We start from the raw sequence: 19969 nt of genomic DNA, 5'->3' as shown, positions 1-19969 counted from the left end.
GCTACGTATATTTTTCTAAAGTGCTTTTGCTGAAATATTGAGCATAACATTATTTTCTTGCATTTAAAATCATGTATCAAGAGATATATATATATATATGTTCGATGGCATGTGTAGCTGCAGATACACATGCTGTGCACAGTCCGCCGTCTGGTGTTGGGCTCAGAGTGTTACAAGTTGTTTTTGTTCGAAGAAGTCTTTTCGAGTCACGAGACCGAGGGACTCCTCCTACTTCGATTCCATTGCGCATGGGCGTCGACTCCATCTTAGATTGTTTTTTTTCCGCCATCGGGTTCGGACGTGTTCCTTTTCGCTCCGTGTTTCGGGTCGGAAAGTTAGTTAGAATCTCGGAAAAAAACGTCTGTATTGTTTGCGTTCGGTATCGGGTTCGTTAGAACAAATCGACACCGAATTTTGAAGAGCTCCGGTGGCCCTTCGGGGTTTTTTCGATCCCCCGTCGGGGCCTGGTCGGCCCGGCCACGTGCGACTTCAAGGCTCATGGAACGGACCCCATTCCGTTTCTGCCCAAAATGCCATCACAAGTATCCGTATACGGATCACCATGTGGTCTGTAACTTGTGCTTGTCCCCCGAGCACAAGGAGGATACTTGTGAAGCCTGTCGAGCGTTTCGGTCGAGGAAGACGCTGAGAGACCGAAGAGCCAGGAGACTACAAATGGCGTCCACGCCGACAGGTCAAGATCGTTTCGAGGAGGAAGAAGAAGCTTTCTCCGTCCGCGAGTCGGATTCGGAAGAAATCGACGCCGAAGAAACAACCAAAACCGTGAGTAAGACGTCGAAAATCAAGACTCTCGAGAAGTCTACAAAAGCCCAGGGGACGCCACCGCCAACAGGCCATGGCTTAACCCGAAAAATAGGTGACCCATCCAAGGCACCGAAAAAGGGCATGCTGGTGTCGAAGTCATCCGACTCCGGTCGAGATACCGCCACATAGCAACCTCGGAGCCGAGCCGAGAAACTTTGGCACAGAGACAGCGGCACCGAAGAATTTCGGCACAGAGACACGCCGAAAACAAAGAAGGTTTCTTCGGAGCCTAAAAAGACTTCCGAAAAGGTTTCGGTTCCGAAACAGCCAGCCTCGGAGCCGAAAACTAGTTCCTATACAGAGGAACAAGGACTAACCTCCCAATTACATCGATTTGGAGAGGAGCTTCAATCTGCAGAGCCTGACTACACACAAAGAAGGCTTCATATTCATGAGGACACAGGGAAGATAACCACTCTTCCCCCAATCAAAATAAAAAGGAAACTTGCCTTTCAACAAAAGGACAAGCAACCACAGGCAAAGGTGGCAAAGAAAACAACCCCACCACCGTCTCCACCACCACCAATACATGCATCACCAGCAACAACTCCACCACTGATGCACTCACCAGCTCATACCACAATGAGTCAGGATGATCCCGATGCATGGGACCTCTACGATGCTCCAGTGTCTGACAATAGCCCAGACTCTTATCCTACAAAACCGTCACCACCTGAGGACAGTACATCCTATACACAGGTGGTCACAAGGGCAGCCGAGTTTCACAATGTGTCCTTACATTCAGAACCAATTGAGGATGACTTTCTCTTTAACACCCTATCCTCCACCCATAGCCAATATCAAAGCCTTCCCATGCTCCCAGGAATGCTAAGACATTCAAAACTAATATTTCAGGATCCAGTTAAAGGCAGAGCCGTAACTCCAAGGGTGGAGAAAAAATATAAGCCACCGCCCACTGATCCAATATATATTACAACACAACTAACACCAGACTCAGTAGTTGTGGAGGCAGCTCGTAAGAGAGTCAACTCTCATACCTCAGGCGACGCACCACCTCCAGACAAGGAGAGACGCAAATTTGATGCTGCGGGAAAAAGGGTTGCAGCACAAGCAGCAAATCAGTGGCGTATCGCCAATTCACAAGCACTTTTGGCAAGATACGACAGGGCTCATTGGGATGAAATGCAACATTTCATCGAACACTTACCCAAGGAGTTCCAAAAAAGAGCGCAACAGGTGGTGGAAGAGGGACTAAGTATCTCAAATAATCAGATACGGTCTTCCATGGATGCAGCAGATACAGCTGCAAGGACAATAAACACTGCAGTCACAATACGAAGGCACGCATGGCTGCGCACTTCTGGGTTCAAACCGGAAATCCAGCAGGCTGTGCTCAATATGCCGTTTAATGAACAGCAATTGTTTGGGCCGGAGGTAGACACTGCCATCGAAAAACTCAAGAAGGACACCGATACAGTCAAAGCCCTGGGCGCACTCTACTCCCCGCAGAGCAGAGGCACATTTCGAAAAACACCTTTTAGGGGAGGGTTTCGAGGTCAACCCACAGAAACCACAACCTCACAAACAAGGCCTACCTACCAGGGTCAATACCAGAGGGGAGGTTTTTGGGGGCAATTTAGAGGGGGCCAATTCCCAAAAAATCGAGGAAAATTCCAAGGCCCCAAAACCCCTCAAAATAAGCAGTGACTCACAAGTCACACACCCCCATCACATAACACCTGTGGGGGGAAGACTAAACCAATTTTACAAACTTTGGGAGGAAATAACAACAGACACTTGGGTCTTAGCAATTATCCAGCATGGTTATTGCATAGAATTTCGCCAATTCCCTCCAAACGTCCCACCGAAAACACACAATATGTCAAAACAACATATAGATCTTCTAGGACTAGAAGTTCAAGCATTGCTACAAAAGGACGCAATAGAATTAGTACCAACTCAACAAAAAAACACAGGAGTTTACTCACTGTACTTTCTAATACCCAAAAAGGACAAAACTCTGAGACCAATACTAGATCTCAGAACACTAAATACCTACATAAAATCAGACCACTTTCACATGGTCACGTTACAAGACGTAATACCACTGCTCAAACAGCAAAACTACATGACAACATTAGATCTAAAAGATGCGTATTTCCATATACCAATACATCCTTCACACAGGAAATACCTACGGTTCGTATTCCAAGGAATACATTACCAATTCAAAGTGTTGCCATTCGGAATAACAACTGCGCCAAGAGTTTTTACAAAATGCCTGGCAGTAGTAGCTGCACATATCAGAAGGCAGCAAATACATGTGTTCCCGTACTTAGACGACTGGCTAATCAAAACCAACACGCTAAAACAGTGTTCACAGCACACAAAATATGTCATACAAACCCTTCACAGGCTAGGTTTCTCCATCAACTACGCGAAGTCACACCTTCTGCCGTGTCAAACGCAGCAATACTTAGGAGCGACAATCAACACAGCAAAAGGGATTGCCACTCCAAGTCCACAACGGGTTCAAACATTTCACAAAGTAATACAGGCCATGTATCCAACACAAAAGATACAAGTCAGAATGGTAATGAAACTACTAGGCATGATGTCTTCATGCATAGCCATTGTCCCAAACGCAAGATTGCACATGCGGCCCTTACAACAGTGCCTAGCATCACAATGGTCACAAGCACAGGGTCAACTTCTAGATCTGGTGTTGATAGACCGCTAAACATACATCTCGCTTCTATGGTGGAACAGTACAAATTTAAACCGAGGGCGGCCTTTCCAAGACCCAGTGCCACAATACGTCATAACAACAGATGCTTCCATGACAGGGTGGGGAGCACACCTCAATCAACACAGCATCCAAGGACAATGGGACATACATCAGAGACAGTTTCACATAAATCACTTGGAAATGTTAGCAGTATTTCTAGCGCTGAAAGCATTTCAACCCATAATAACCCAAAAATACATTCTTGTCAAAACAGACAACATGACAACAATGTATTATCTAAACAAACAAGGAGGGACACACTCGACACAGTTGTGCCTTCTAACACAGAAAATATGGCATTGGGCGATTCACAACCACATTCGCCTAATAGCACAATTTATTCCAGGGATTCAGAACCAGTTGGCAGACAATCTCTCTCGAGATCACCAACAAACCCACGAATGGGAAATTCACCCCCAAATACTAAACAATTACTTTCAAATTTGGGGAACACCTCAAATAGATCTATTTGCAACAAAGGAAAACTCAAAATGCCAAAACTTCGCATCCAGATACCCACAAGATCAATCCCAAGGCAATGCTCTATGGATGAACTGGTCAGGGATCTTTGCATACGCTTTTCCCCCTCTCCCTCTCCTTCCATATGTAGTAAACAGGTTGAGTCAAAACAAACTCAAACTCATACTAATAGCAGCAACATGGGCAAGGCAACCTTGGTACACGACACTACTAGACCTGTCAGTAGTACCTCATATCAAACTACCCAACAAACCAGATCTGTTAACACAACACAAACAACAGATCAGACATCCAAATCCAGCATCTTTGAATCTAGCAATTTGGCTCCTGAAATCCTAGAATTCGGACACTTGCACCTCACACAAGAATGTATGGAGGTCATAAAACAAGCTAGGAAACCAACCGCTAGACACTGCTACGCAAACAAGTGGAAAAGATTTGTGTATTACTGCCAGAATAATCAAATTCAGCCATTAACCGCATCTCCAAAAGATATAGTTGGATATTTACTACATTTTCAAAAATCAAATCTAGCTTTCTCTTCCATAAAAATACATCTCACCGCAATATCAGCTTACCTACAAATTACTCATTCAACTTCACTATTTAGAATACCAGTCATTAAAGCGTTTATGGAAGGCTTAAAGAGAATCATACCACCAAGAACACCACCTGTTCCTTCATGGAACCTCAACATTGTCTTAACAAGACTCATGGGTCCACCTTTCGAGCCCATGCATTCTTGTGAAATGCAATACTTAACGTGGAAAGTTGCATTTTTGATTGCCATCACATCTCTAAGAAGAGTGAGCGAGATTCAAGCATTTACCATACAAGAACCATTTATTCAGATACATAAAAATAAAGTAGTTCTAAGAACAAATCCAAAATTTTTACCAAAGGTTATCTCGCCGTTCCACTTAAATCAAACAGTAGAATTACCAGTGTTCTTCCCACAACCAGATTCTGTAGCTGAAAGAGCACTACATACATTAGACATCAAAAGAGCACTAATGTACTACATTGACAGAACAAAACTAATTAGAAAAACAAAACAACTATTTATTGCCTTTCAAAAACCTCATACAGGAAATCCAATTTCAAAACAAGGCATTGCTAGGTGGATAGTTAAGTGTATTCAAACCTGCTATCTTAAAGCAAAAAGAGAGCTGCCTATTACACCAAAGGCACACTCAACCAGAAAGAAAGGGGCTACCATGGCCTTTCTAGGAAATATTCCAATGAACGAAATATGTAAGGCAGCAACATGGTCTACGCCTCATACATTTACCAAGCACTACTGTGTAGATGTGTTAACTGCACAACAAGCCACAGTAGGTCAGGCTGTACTAAGAACATTATTTCAAACTACTTCAACTCCTACAGGCTGAACCACCGCTTTTGGGGAGATAACTGCTTACTAGTCGGTACACAGCATGTGTATCTGCAGCTACACATGCCATCGAACGGAAAATGTCACTTACCCAGTGTACATCTGTTCGTGGCATGAGTCGCTGCAGATTCACATGCGCCTCCCCGCCTCCCCGGGAGCCTGTAGCCGTTTAGAAGTAGATCTTGAACATTTGTACATTTGTAAATATATTACTTTAACCTTTATTATGTACATACGTATTCATTCCATTGCATGGGCACTATTACTAATATACACAACTCCTACCTCACCCTCTGCGGGGAAAACAATCTAAGATGGAGTCGACGCCCATGCGCAATGGAATCGAAGTAGGAGGAGTCCCTCGGTCTCGCGACTCGAAAAGACTTCTTCGAACAAAAACAACTTGTAACACTCCGAGCCCAACACCAGACGGCGGACTGTGCACAGCATGTGAATCTGCAGCGACTCATGCCACGAACAGATGTACACTGGGTAAGTGACATTTTCCATATATATATATATATATATATATATATTTATTTATATATATATATATATATATATATATATATATATATATATATATATATATATATATACATTTTTGATATAAAGCCCTAGCGAGCCATCACTAGCGTCAAGTGTACTTAAAAGTACTTTGTGCTGGCATGACGTTATTTTGGTCTTCATATAGTATGTTTCTCTTCTTAAGTGACTTGTGCCAAAATAAGGTGCTATAATGCTAGTGAGCTAAAAACTTTTGTTTAAAAAACAAAACAAAAAAACTTTACTTAAGTAGCCTTGCCTCCTATTACTCAGATCTTACAGGGAAGAGAGGAACTTCCGAAACTGCAATGCCACCTCTTAAATTAGTTTTATTTCCTATTTCTTTATTACTTTTAATATCTCACAGTTGGGTATGCAAATCTTCAATGTTCAAACCTCTGGGGGGGAGGGGTTGTGTCTAATTCTATTATGTAGCGTGTCTCTCAACTGCCTTAAGCTTTTCTCCATATTGCCTCCTCTGTTCTTTGGTGTGGCCTCTACTACAAAATATGTTGCACCTCACACTTCATTACTGTGGTGTCCTTTAACGTGGCGGGGCCACTGGATACAATCTGTCCTTATTTTTGATAGCCCTCAAATGTTGTAAGATTCTTTTATGAGCAGGAAGTGTAGTGCTACCTACATACAACAGTTTACAAGGACAACCTAAAATATAAATGGTGAATTTAGTTTTGCAATTAAAATAACCCTTGATGTTTTTGGTTGTCTTCGGAAATGGGGATTCATACTCTTTCTTGTTGCTGACATGGCTTGTACTTGTACAATTTTTTTTAAAACCTTTAGCACTTCCGAACCGATTTGTGCATTCAGGCATACTCTTCCCAAGCTCCCCTCTCATAGCTCCTGCCCTTAGGAAGGTTAGACCTTGTCTTCTATGAGCTTCTTTCTCTGTTATTGGGCCATTTGTAATCAGTTGACAGTGCATGCGCACTGCTTTACGAATCGTTCCTTCTGTTTATTATAGGTGGTTATTACCCTAAACTGTGAAGAGTCCTCTTTCTGCTGTCTCTCCTTTCTTCTTTCAAAGATCAACTGTTCCCTAGTTTTTTTTATTTTAGCCTTATATTTCACCTCCTTTATATTATGTGTACATCCCCTTTCCTGAAACCTATAGGTCATATGTGTTAGAGCCTTTTCATCTTCCAGGGGTTCACTACAATTTCTCCTGACTCTCAGGCTTTCACCATAGGGGATACTAATAGATATGACCAATAGATTTCAGAAAAGGGAATACATACATACATACATACATACCTACATACATAATAAAAGAGGAAGCAAAATAGAAGGCTAAAAGAAGATAATTTGCATACCCACCTGTGAGATGTAATAAAGAAATAAGGAATGCAAGTGATGTCCTATATTATGTCATAGAACATGTAATAAGTGATATCATCTGTGAGGTCATTAGCAGTGGTTGGTGGGGGCACAATTTATAGTTAGTGCTGCTAATGATAACTGGTGAATTGCTGTGTTTTATTATTATTATTTTTTTTTAGTTCAAAACATTGAAGTCACTGAAAAATTCACCTACCTATAAGATCACTTTAACTTTTTTTTTTTTTTTTTTAAATGAATTTCTAGTGTTTTTTTAAAGTAAATTATTTATGTGTCTATTTATGATAGACTGTTTTTGTAATATATGTAGTGCTTAGATATTATTTTGCAGAAAGAATGGTTTTGTTGCAGCGTATGGTTTATACTTTGTAAAATGTTTGTGAAATATATGTGAGTATTAAACAGATACACATTCACTACTGAAATACTTAATATTTATCGGCTCGGTTTTTGTACCTCTCATATCATATGGATACACTGCACCAGAAAACAATTTTTAAGGCATCCTTACTCTCATTAGTGACTCTAAACTGTTAACTGAAACAGGCCTTTTCAGAGCTACTCTCGTTTTATCATACATATTGTTTTATTTCCCCCTCAAAATCACTCACAAGACTCTCACAAGAGCTTGAGAAGCCCACCTTTATTGGCAGCTCCTGCAAGAGTTCAAAAAAGCCAGAGAGCCAACCCCTTGCGTGCTGTCCGAGGGGCATCAGTCCTTCTTGGATTATATTTATGCATAGTATGCTGTGTCCAGGGACTGTCCTTCCTGCTAACCCACATCTTCCTGATATTGGGTGTGCATAGTAGGTTGTGGGAAGAGACTATACTCTACTTGCAACTCTTTCAAAGCCGATAGATGCAAGTAGAAGACTTTGCGAAACATCATCTCCAGCAACACTCCTGCTCACAGTAGCAAGTGTGGTTCAGTTCTACAACAACCGGGAAGGGGTTTTTATCCTTGGCTTTGCATTGATGGCAGCAGCATAGCAAAGACGTCACTGGGACCTCAGCAACTGGTGTAGGTAGCTCACATGATATATTTGACAATTGTGGTTGATAGTCTTACACATCCAGGTGGTGACCTTTGTGAGTGGCCCTATTCTCACACAAAGATGTGGTGTGTTAGTCAGATGACATTGTTCCTAACAAGACTTAACCAGAAAATACAGGTTGAAACGTCGACACCCCTCCCCTGGTATGTTCACAATAAGAGCTCTGCATCACCTTTACTATCATTACATTGTATATACTGCACCTAGTTCTTGTAATGCATACTAAGGAAAAGAGGAAAGTGTCATTTGGTTAATTGTTATCATTTAATAAGAGAATGATTGAATGATATTGCATACCTCAAAGTCACGTGAGCGGTTTTGTGCAAAGGAGTCCCATGTGGCAACTGTTGCATTTTAGTATAAGTACCCTAGTCCTTGTGGGCAGATTGGGTTGTTCTTGTATTGTTGACACAATCACTGGACTATGCAAAAATCCTAACATCCTCTTGGTTGTCTTAGACAGATGTAATGGAAAGGTCATCAACATAGGTGTTCAGGGTATACTCACTACCACCAGCATACTGAAAACCTTCCTCTCCACCAGTATAACACCCTAACACGTCAAACATGAAAGAGTTACTACAGTCCGGAAAAACAAAATTGCTGCTACTGATAAGTGGCTTTCTCTAGCTATTATGCGTATCCGAGATGGGGGAATTCTGGTAAGCTCAAGTTATACACTTACCTGGAAGGCAGTATTATCCTAAGTGAATTTAACTTAGCATTTTGCTCATGATTTGGTGCTGCAACCAAATTGCTAAATATATTAGAACTATCAGCCACCCATTACCTATTCACTGATTTTTATTGGGTCTTTTTTCTTCAGCCAGAAAGTGTGATTTGTTCGCCTGGCAACAGTTGATAGAGTAAATGCGCTTTCTTTATCCTTGTTGACACAATACCATTTGGTTTAGCAGTTAAAATGAGCCCTTCATCTCTAAACTTACCTTCATCAAATGTGTTGTCCTGAAAGGACCTACCTTCATAGATTCTGCCAGCTATTTGTTCTGCCAGCTTGCTGTCTTTTAGTTTGGAATGATATGTTTCCTATATTTTAATTTCTTTCCAGAACATGGCCCAGAAATAGGGGTTCTCGACCCTCTGGCACTAAGGACTTAGTCCATATGCCAACTTAAGACACAAAACCTGGTGGACAGCAAGCGCCCCAAACCCACTGAGCCAATGCTTAATTTGTAAAAAGAAAAAAAAAAAATGCCAGGGACCTGGAGGGCGGGGGGCCTCTGCAGCTTGCACCACCCATTGGCAATGACAGTGCCACCACACTAACAACCATTACACTCCCACAGGTGTGACAGTTTAGACTATTTCAGTGCCCCAAAGCTATAAAAATGGCTATTAAATGTCAGGTATTAGTCATGTTTAATGTATAGTGAATTAATAAACTGGGTGCTTCCATCTAATTTAGATAGGCCGCTCCACCATGTGCCAGACTGTCATAAGTGCTGGTGTTTACAATTAAATCCCAGGGCTGAGCACCGGAAACCACAGGCTCAAATTAAGCATTGCACTGAGCTTTACTAGAGCAAGGTGCTTTCTGGATAAAAATCAGTCCTGTGAGATTTCACCGGGCTAGTTAGCGGAACCCAAACCCTCTTTCATTGTGGAAAGGCAAATTTAAGAACACTAGGAAAACAAGAACTGTATCTTCAATTAAAATCCAGACCCTATCCTGGTGCATACAATATGAAAAACAATTGTTTTAAAAACAAACAAAATAGTGCCAAAACACTTATCAGGAGTGTGAATAACAAAAAATATTTTACTAATAGGAATATATCACAGAGCTTCTTTATATCAATGTCTGCACCTCATATTTCCTGTAGGATATCTAAGCTAAGCGTAGCACCAGAGGAGGCCTGCTTCGATTTTCAGAGCTTTTCATTTCTCTTCTCAACAACGAACCAATATGCAGCAAGTATCTACTATTTCTATCCGCAGGCCAGCAGATAAGCCAGCCAAGTGAAGGCTGGACGTGCCTTACCTGTAGCTTTTAGCAAACAAAGCTGATCACAGCTCTGTACCACTCTCAGGTTCGAGACCAATGTAATGAATTCCTCTCTTTTTACACTGTTATAGTTTATACATTGTAACTGAACATTGTTGAACATTTTAAGAATAAGCAATTAGTAGTAAATCCCTTTAATGCTTTTATTGAATTACATTGTGAAACCTTGCCTATTGTTGAAAAACAGTACATGAGAAGTGAAGACATTAATTTCTATGAAGCCTTGTTCGTTATTTAAAAATAATCACTGGAAAAGAAAATTCAGAATATGCAGAAAAACATGAATACATTCAAGCAGACTTAATTATGTTTTAATGAACAATGCCATGAATAAATATGCATTTATACTTGAAACATACACCTATAAACATATAATTCCTGAAGTATGACATAGAAGAGAAAATATGATGGTTATAAAAGGAACCCCACAACATGGATATCACATGTAGGCAGATGATCCCCTGGTACTCTAGCAAGATGATGGAGGATATGGAAGATTATACACTGGCTTCTGATGTAAGGGGGAATCCAGGCAATGGTTCTGCATCAGGTACATAAGGCATTATAAAAACAGGTGATATGCAAACTGAGGCAGTATAGATCTTATCCAGGGTTTTCTTACTAATGAGTTAGTTGTCTGAAATCATCCCCTTAGACTTGCTGGATATCTGCCAGCCAGATACTGAAAAGTTTTCTGGAGGTGGCTACATATCTAAAGGCTAACACGCCCTCCTCACCCCCTCCCCAAAAGTATACCCACCCACCCACCTCCTACTGGAAGATGATATCTTAGAGATGACTACACCTAATGCTGACTTCGGCAATCCAGTAGCTGCTGATGGATTTCAGTGGTCCCACTAAAGTGTTTTTTATACCCCATCATCTTACAAATAGGGTTTGAGGTTTAAGTGCATGCTACACACAACTGCACCTTTACCTTAGCGCTGGAACCAAAATTATTCTTATCTCTATAACTTTGTATTGCTTGCATCCTTCAGAAATCAGTCTGAGGCCCCCTAATTAAACAAAATAATTCAGCCATCCCACAGCCGAAGGTTATGTTAATGGGCTGTGTTTGTTGAACCAAGTTTTTCAGTTATCTAGCCTTAATTTAACTACCATCCATGTAATAGCAAGGGAGCTGCCATGATATGTTTTGGAGTAGCCATTGCTTGGGGGAAGCTGATACATTTATAAGAAAATAGATAGTAGATTGCCTCAGCATCAAAATAATAGTTTCAAAAATGAAAAAGGCTCAAACTTTGCTATCTAAGTAAATGGTATTCGTATTGTTGACCTTGCGAAGTCTGATTCACATGTGCAAATAACTTAAATAATGTAGTCCAAAATCTTTCCTACATAAAACATTGTACGTATATGTCCATGTTATTTGGAACTGTAGCGCCTTGCTGCCTAAACACTATAATTGTTTGGGTTTTTAATTCCTATACCAGAAGTCAGTATATACATATTTTTCTTTTCCTTTTCCACAAGTTACTATAAAAAGACCTCTACTGTGTCCCTCTAACTGGATACTACCTTTAAACAAGTGCTATTTCTTTGGGTTTTACTGAATTAGATTTCAAAACTCATCTTCTCCTGGTATGGTTGCCACTGGAACAAATTGCAAAGTTTCAGGAGTTGAATGCAGGGCGGTTTTGGGTGCTTGTGCCTTTCAAATCAGAAATGCTAAACAGTGTAAAACAAGCATTTGCATTGCAACATTTGCTTGAGTCAGAGCTATTGCCATTGTAAATTCATAATTGGACTTTTGTGCCACATAAGTTGGTCAACCCTGCCTCATCATTTCGTCTTTTCCTGCTTTATAATTCCAGTGGCCCTGCATATAACTAAAGCACTTCCATTAACCTTCTTTCTCTGTCTGCAGCAAAAAATGAAAAGTTGCCATTTAGCATCCTAATTTAAATCTGCCATGCTAATTCCAATACAATACCATTTTCACCACCCCACCATCAGAATTGCTGGCTGGCTAACACAATTCCCTCCCAAAAAGATCCAAGACAGCCACAGATGAGAAATAAACTAGAAGGGTCACCCAAACATATCAAGTGTTCAAACAGGCATAGTGTAAAAAGGATGTTAAGATGGCCTGAATCATGGTCATAATTGTAATATGGAGAGATTATTAAAACATGTAAAATTATCATATAAACCTTTATCAGAAATAAAGTTTTGGTATTAGGCTGTAATGCTAAAAAAAAAAAGCGCTAGAGGAGATCATAACAAAAATCACTTTAAACCATATTGGTAAACCCTAGAGGGTATAACTGCATGAAAAAACAGAAGAAAGTAATGTAGTTTAACCATATACCTATGCCCTAGAGGGAGTTTTAGGGCCAACAGACCCACTGCAAAGATATTACAAAGCCTTTAAAACAAAGCTTCTCACAGCTGTGAAACAGAAATTCTAGCCATGAGAAAGCTTAAAGGTCACTGACTGGTGGGAGGGGTTATTATTTGGGGTCCCCATTAACCTAGTGTGGGGACCCAGAGATGACGTAGACAGAGCATTTTGAAGGTGGTCCCATTGTCCTAGGACCACCACATGCTGAGGTATGAGCAAAAATGTTTTGTAAAAGTAATGACCTGTAAAGCATTATGGGGGTGACTTTTTGTGCTGCGAATATTATATTATGTTGACTTCAATGCCCAGAGCAGCCCCTAGAGGACACAACAATAAAAATAGCATTTGGAAGAAACATGGTCATTTAACCATACAGTCAGCCCTTAGAAAGCATAACCACATGGAAAAAAGGGAAAAAGTAATGCAGTGTAACCATATATGTAACCCCTAGAGGGCATAGTGCATTACATGTTCAAGGCTAGCAGGTCTATTTCAATTATATTACAAACCATGCCCATAAAACATAACTTCCCTCAGCTGTAAAAACAAAAGTTCCAGCCACACGAGAACTTTAAAAGATAGTGAATGGTAGTAGGGGTTAGTTATTTTGGAGTCCCCACTCACATAGTGTGAGGGACCAGAGGTGATGTAGACAGAGCATGTTGTGGTCAATGTTGTGAAGGCGGTCCCATTGTCCTAGGACCACCACAGGCTGAGTTATTTGCAAAAATGTTTTGTAAAAGTAATTCCCTGCATAGCATTATGTGATGAATTCCCTGACTGCAGTGAATATTGTAGTAGTGGCTCTCACCTGTGCAGGGAGAGACGCTTTCGCTTTGAGGATTTCTGTTTTACCTAAAGCAGTTACCAATTTCAAGTGTTTTAAGGGGAGAGCCACAAGAAATGACTCTCGTTCCGTAACTGAACAATGTGACCAGCGCTCCATTACCACTGATCGAGTTCACGCTGTTGTGCCTGTTTGTGCCTGTTTGCGCTGGGAACGACATGGGTGCCATGCAGCATGAAGGGGCGAGACAAAAGAAAAAATATATAGTTTGCCAAGCAGAAGTATATCAGCAATCGTGCAATAATCCGTGTAATGGGGGGCAATCTGCAAGGCATGACAAAAACAGCCTCAAGGCGGGACAAATGTAAAGCGGACATCAAGTGATTTTTGAAAGGCAAGCCCAGAATCTAATGGAAGTGATGGGTGTGATTAAAAGCTCACAATACTTACAACAGGTCAAAGCACTTGCACGCTTAGCCTATAAAGAGTCTAAAATTCATCCCACCAGAGCCTGGGAAACTTTCTTTTTTTTTTTTTTTTAAGTTCATGTGAAAAGCCGAACAAGGTCACAGCTGGGGGCTACCCTGTTTAACTTTCTGTGTTTTTTAATGATCACCAGCTTCCTTCTAGCCCGCCAGGTTAAAACAATGCTGTTGCTGCTCACCATGGGCGGGAGAGTGACTCTGAGATCCACAAGGAGAGGGCTGCATGGACACAGAAGTAAACGGCTCTGACAGGTCTGTTTTCCCCTCTAAGCGCTACTCCTGCAGCCTCTAAGGCTAGGGGTTGCAAGGAAAGTGCCTGGGGCAGCAAGGGGCCAGCCTGGGGTCACAGCTGCCACCCCCGAAGACCCCTAAATTACATCCATGGGTGTGGCAGGTCCAGGTGATTGACATTGGCTTGTTTACTGTGATCATCATGATGACTCAGGGAAATGTGGTTGTAAACTGGATCAAAAATGATTCTTAGTATGTGCTTATTTACATGGCCACTGGTGTGCCATAGGTCCATATTCTGATCAGTCCCACACCCTTTCTGGTATATTCCCATACTAGTCCTCTGGAGTGTCAGGGGTGCTGGCTAGGCTGGTGGCAGGGAAGGCAAAGAAGGCACAATACTGGTACAGAGATGCCCAAGATCATACAGTCCGAGGAGAGGAGGGATCCAAAGCAGAAGCTGTATTCAAGTGAATAAGAGATAAGGCTAAAAAAGAACAGGCAATTAAGAGTCAGTGTGGTATCCAGACTAACTAACAACCCAGGACGAACGTGTGAGATATACATCTATATATAAGTAAAGGGAATGTAGGGTAAAGCACTCAGGAGTTCCACAAGGTAGGACTGAAGCTCAGTAAGTTCCAAACCCACAACTGCTGTTACAGATTCTAACTGCTAATACCCATATAATGATTATACATGCAAGGGCAGGGTCTGTGGAGCTGACCCCCTACGATGATGTTATAAAAGTAAGTGAAAGACAATACTCACAGTGGACAAGAAACACCATCTAGGTTGCCAGCTGAGCCCACGGATGCTGGCAATCAAACTGGAACACGCAAGGCGGTAACAGCAAGGGTGTAGAACTAAATTCACATCCACGCTAGACATGGAGTTGAGTTAGTAAGGAGTTAGTAAGGAGGAGTGCTTAACAGCAAAGAAGGGAAAACACTTGGCAGAAAAAACTGGAACAAGAAAATGGAAAGAAAGGCAAGGACTGGGAAAATGTACAGAAGGAGAGGTTTCAAGGAGCACTAGAAGTGCTAGTTCAAGAATCAAGGAAACAAGATTGCAATGCAGGAGTGCTAGTTCAAGGAATAGCTTAGGCTCAGGAGTCAAGTAGCAATGCAGGGAGTGCTGGTTCAGGAACAAGGATAGGTACAGCTCAGGAACAAGGAGTAGCTCTGGCTCAGGAAATAAGAAAGCAAAACCTCAGGAAACAAAGGAGGAGTAACTAAGGCTCTGGAACAGGAACAAGGAATAACTATGGCTCAAACATCAGCAAAAAGGGGTCGGTGTCACCAGATAACAGCTACAGTGACCAACACTGGGCTTAACGGAGCTCAGGCTTAAAAGGGCTCTCAGTAATCACATGCATCAGGTGTTAGCAGGCTAGCAGCAGCAGCCAGCCACAGACTTACTGAATTCCTACACTCAACCTTGACGTAGAGTGGTGCAGACAAAGCAGTGAGCAGGGGGGTCTAGGTAATCGAGTTCGAAGCATGAGCAGGCTGGCTTCCACAAAACCCAGCATGGATTGGGAATGGATGGTAATTTGCATATAGCGTTCACATTTTTGGAAGTCAGGATATGCATGCAGGGAAAGATCAGGAAGCTTATTAGAGCATTGGAAAGTCCTACAATTTGACCCTCTGGTGATGGGCACTAGAGCACAGGGAGCTATTCGTGACATGGGGGAAGTTAATTATTTTGTCTTATTTAGTTTGTCATTTGCCTTGTGACAGAAAAATTACACTTGTTTGTGGCTTTCTTACTCTGTCAGATTCCAAGCCTTGTTGTGTTAATATTTGAATGGATCACAGGGGGTGGGTGAAAAGATCATTTTTGAGTACTTTCTTGGAAGGGTTCAGGATGTGCTAGGTTCTGATGTCAAGTGTGGATATTCCATTGTTTTGGTTGAGAACGTAAATCCTCTTTCTGCTTTGATGACGTGTTGGGAAGGTTGTATGTTTGTCGAGACCTAGGTATTTGCAGTGGACATGGTTGGAAGAAAGAGGTCCATTGGTCACAAACAAATGGACCAGAAAGAAGAACTGCTTCCCACATGCTGTCTTTACTATGTGTGCATTGCAGATGGTTTGAGACCTCAGTTCTTATGCTTGTATCAGAGTCCATATATTATAGGTTTATATAGTGAAACTAGAAGATCATGGTTTTTCTGTTGCAATGAAATGTAAAGCAAAGCGTGCCAAAGTAGGCTTTTACATTTCAGTGAACTCGCTCAAACTGGGGAACATTTTAATCTTTTTTTTTTTTTTTTTTTTTTTTTTTTTTATAAAGACATCAGTACTTTCATGCAGTTTTCTTTTCTCTGCTTTTGTAGGAAGGCGGTCAACATGCGGAGATCATAAAAGAAGAAGACATTATTAGTCTGGTAGATGGCGTCTTGCGTGATGACGATAAGAACAACGATGGATATATTGACTATGCTGAGTTTGCGAAATCAATGGAATGAATGCCCCTGAGTTTCCTGGAGTTGTATACAACCGCTGCATAACATAATGTGATTTACGACTTGTATGTTGTAGGATTTTATTGTACAGATGTGCTGAACACATCTGCCGCTCGTGTTTACAGGTGGAGAGTACTCGTGTTGTCATGGAAGAAGCAGCGCGAGAATTAACCTCCTTTTCGTGTCTACCTTGAATAATTTCCTAGAGGGTTCATTACTCTGCCTACTGGGTTGCCTTTTGGCAAGCCACGTTTAGCTGCCTATCTTTGACGTTCTCACCATCGTATTGTGTTGAAATGTGTTTTTTCAAGGGTGACCACGTTTCTGTAAGCAATTAAACGCCCCTCTGATTTATTGTGAAATATCAGGTGCGATGGAGTCTGGACAGGAGGCAGATGATTAGTGTAGTTTCGCTGTTCATACTGTTCTGGCCAATGCGATGCTGTGAAATAAACCTATCTATGACACGGGTGCTGCAGTATTTTAAACCCAACAGATCAGGTTCAGACAAGACCAGGGAGATTCGTATTTATATTTAAGCACGTTAACTAAGACAGTATTAGACTAATAGAAATACATTAGTTCATCCTTTCTTCTTATACCAGAGTAGATTTCAGTCTGCACTTGATTGGAACAAGTGTGCCACTGCATTTGTTTATTTGTTAAATAGTTCCATGAATATTGCTTTCAAGGGGACTTCGAACTGACGAGGCAACTAATAAACATGATTAAGTATATCTAAGTAGCCCTCTGCAACTTTTAATTACAAGGAAAGTCTGCACAAGCCACGTATTTGAATTTCTCCTGGGGAGTTTAAACTCTTGGTGGTAAGGCGTGCCTCATGGTAAAGCTTCAGTCAGTGCTAACTAGGCTAGGTCTGCGCTACTGTGTGTTATGATTTGCTCACACAGTTGCCACACAGCATAAGGCAGATCTAATGTGGCTTTAAAATGAACCTCCTTTTTGGTTCTGCTTGGACTGATTTCGTTTTTTAAAATTATTTTCTTATTCAATACAGTTGGGCGATATAGTTGAATTAGTGAAAGCACAAAGATTACTATTAATCAGTCTTGTATACTTGGTGAAGGTTTTGGTAACTGCAGAAGCACGCAGGGACTTATTAGGAGTAATTATTTTGTGGCGGTCCATTTCCATCAATTATTAGTTGCTTATTGTCTTTATAGTTTGAAAATGCAATAATTTGGATAGTGGATTAGCAGTTGCAGACAGTTTTGCAGTCAGAAGCGTTGCTTCGTATTTATCATGGTTGATAACATGAAAAATCTGGTAGGCTGAACTTAATTCACACCGCCATTAAATCATTGATGGAAGCATACTAAGTAGTGTGATACATAATCTCAGTCGCTAGCCTTCATACCCACTATATGAGAATGTAGGGTGGCTGTCTCCTAAGTGACCGAGATCCTTTCCATGGAGCATAAGGAAGACGAGCCTTGCAATTAACAGCGGAAGTATGTGAAGCTGGGGGGAGGAGGGGAGGGGGGGGGGTTATAATAAAGCACCTCTTCCAACTTGTACCAATGATTTTTTTTTTTTTTTTTATGTGTATAAATTTTTTGATGAAGGACTCCAAATACAATGTTTTAGTTACAACAAAATCCTAAATTGAATATATTTCTAATATTCGGTCACCAGTCCTTAGATGTTTCATTCAACACTCAACCATTTCTAATGCGCTTTACAATTTTGACCTTTCATTTACAGTGTACCCACTGAAGCAGTGCCTAGGGCATCCTTTGGTCTTCTACCAATCGTAACTCTTTACATAGTTGGTGAAGCATGCTCACTGGATATTCATGTCATGACGTGTCCAACTTTAATGTGACCGTGTTTCCGACTTAATGTGTCCATTTTAATGGTTACACGCTAACCAGATCACGAACCACAAATTATACCATTGGCCATGTAATGTATGCCTTTTTTTGGAACATAATTTAGTTTTTCTGAAGTTTTTTTTTAAAGCAATTTAGAGTTTTCAAATCGCCCTCTACAAAATTGTTAAAACTCCACGCAAATCTATTGTGGGCTTCATGATTTATCTCTTCACGTTTAGCCTTTGATGTTGCCATATACCTTTCCGTAAATGTTATCAAAACCGCCTTTTAAACTCGTATACCATTGGAAATCGTTATAACCATTTAAAATGAAATGTGTTCCCTATTAAATTACACTACGGATTATTTTTCTTGCAGTATTAAAACGTTTTGCACATAATTTTAAATCAAAATCTTTAGCAGATTTAATTTCTGTTGTGGATTCCAAAAGTTCTGCATGCAAATTAATATTCTACTTGTTTTTATGTTTAAGGATTTGATTCTGCATTCTCTCCTTGGCCTAAAAAAAAAAAAGAAGGAATTCTTCATTACCAAATAGTCAAAAATTCCATTCAATATATTTCTGTATTTTACTTGTCATGTGGTTTGTCAGCAACAATCTCCAGTCGTTGCTACTCTTGTGGCAGTTTGAGTAATTTGTTGTTAGTGTTTCTCGAAAATATGGTTAATTAAGAAAATAAATATATATTTGCAGAGAATGTGAAACCTTCTCAATGTAAGTGGAGTATTGGCTTTTGCAGAGGCTTGGGCTGCTGTACAACACAATATAATTTAATGTTTGTTTTCCATAAAGCTTTCATAAAGCAGTAACCATGTCACAACACCCAAACGATTAAAAACATTTATTTACAAATATATTTGTTGGGAGAAAACAAAAAGGGATGGCAATAAAAGTCTTCAATCACTTAAATACTCAGAAACATTAGTATCCTAACATTTCTATCCTCACCCTGTGGTTACCTCTGTCTTCTAGTTGTGGGACCATAAACTGATTCGATGGCTGGTAAAGTTAGAAGATTTGAGTGCTCGTACTATCTGTGCACTCATAGGTCATGCATAGCATGTCTCCATCCCTGTGTTTTTCTTCACCTCTTCTTTCCCCGTTCTCCCAATGAATGGTGTGGATCAGAAGACGTATAGTAGAATCTAGCCCAGATTCTTGGTGTTTTTTCTATCCATTTTTGTCATACTTTTCTTTCTGTCTATTTTATTCAAAAGGGGTAACTAACCACATGTTTCTGGGTTACGGGGATGAGTCATTCAGGCTTCCGTTAACTATGTTTGCTACTATTGATATGAGGGCCCATCAAAACCGTTTGGCATGCAAAGTAAAGATGTA

The 19969-nt window shown here is 40.8% G+C and overlaps 1 protein-coding gene across 3 annotated transcripts in view; it reads left to right on the top strand.

The window, feature by feature from the left end:
- The window catches only part of MCFD2 (multiple coagulation factor deficiency 2, ER cargo receptor complex subunit), a 107476-nt gene extending 88137 nt beyond the window's left edge, over window positions 1–19339 (top strand). For all 3 annotated transcript variants that reach the window (XM_069234025.1, XM_069234026.1, XM_069234027.1), the window contains one exon: window positions 16646–19339. In XM_069234025.1, the coding sequence (XP_069090126.1) occupies window positions 16646–16777 (132 nt within the window). In that variant the 3' untranslated portion in view covers window positions 16778–19339. The remainder of the gene's footprint in view (window positions 1–16645) is intronic.
- The last annotated feature ends 630 nt before the right edge of the window (window positions 19340–19969 follow it).

The sequence above is a fragment of the Pleurodeles waltl genome, chromosome 5 (genome assembly GCF_031143425.1).
Source record: "Pleurodeles waltl isolate 20211129_DDA chromosome 5, aPleWal1.hap1.20221129, whole genome shotgun sequence".
In the NCBI taxonomy this organism is placed as follows: Eukaryota; Metazoa; Chordata; class Amphibia; order Caudata; family Salamandridae; genus Pleurodeles; species Pleurodeles waltl.
Note: the sequence above shows the minus strand (reverse complement) of the source record. Positions and strands in the feature narration are given on the sequence as shown.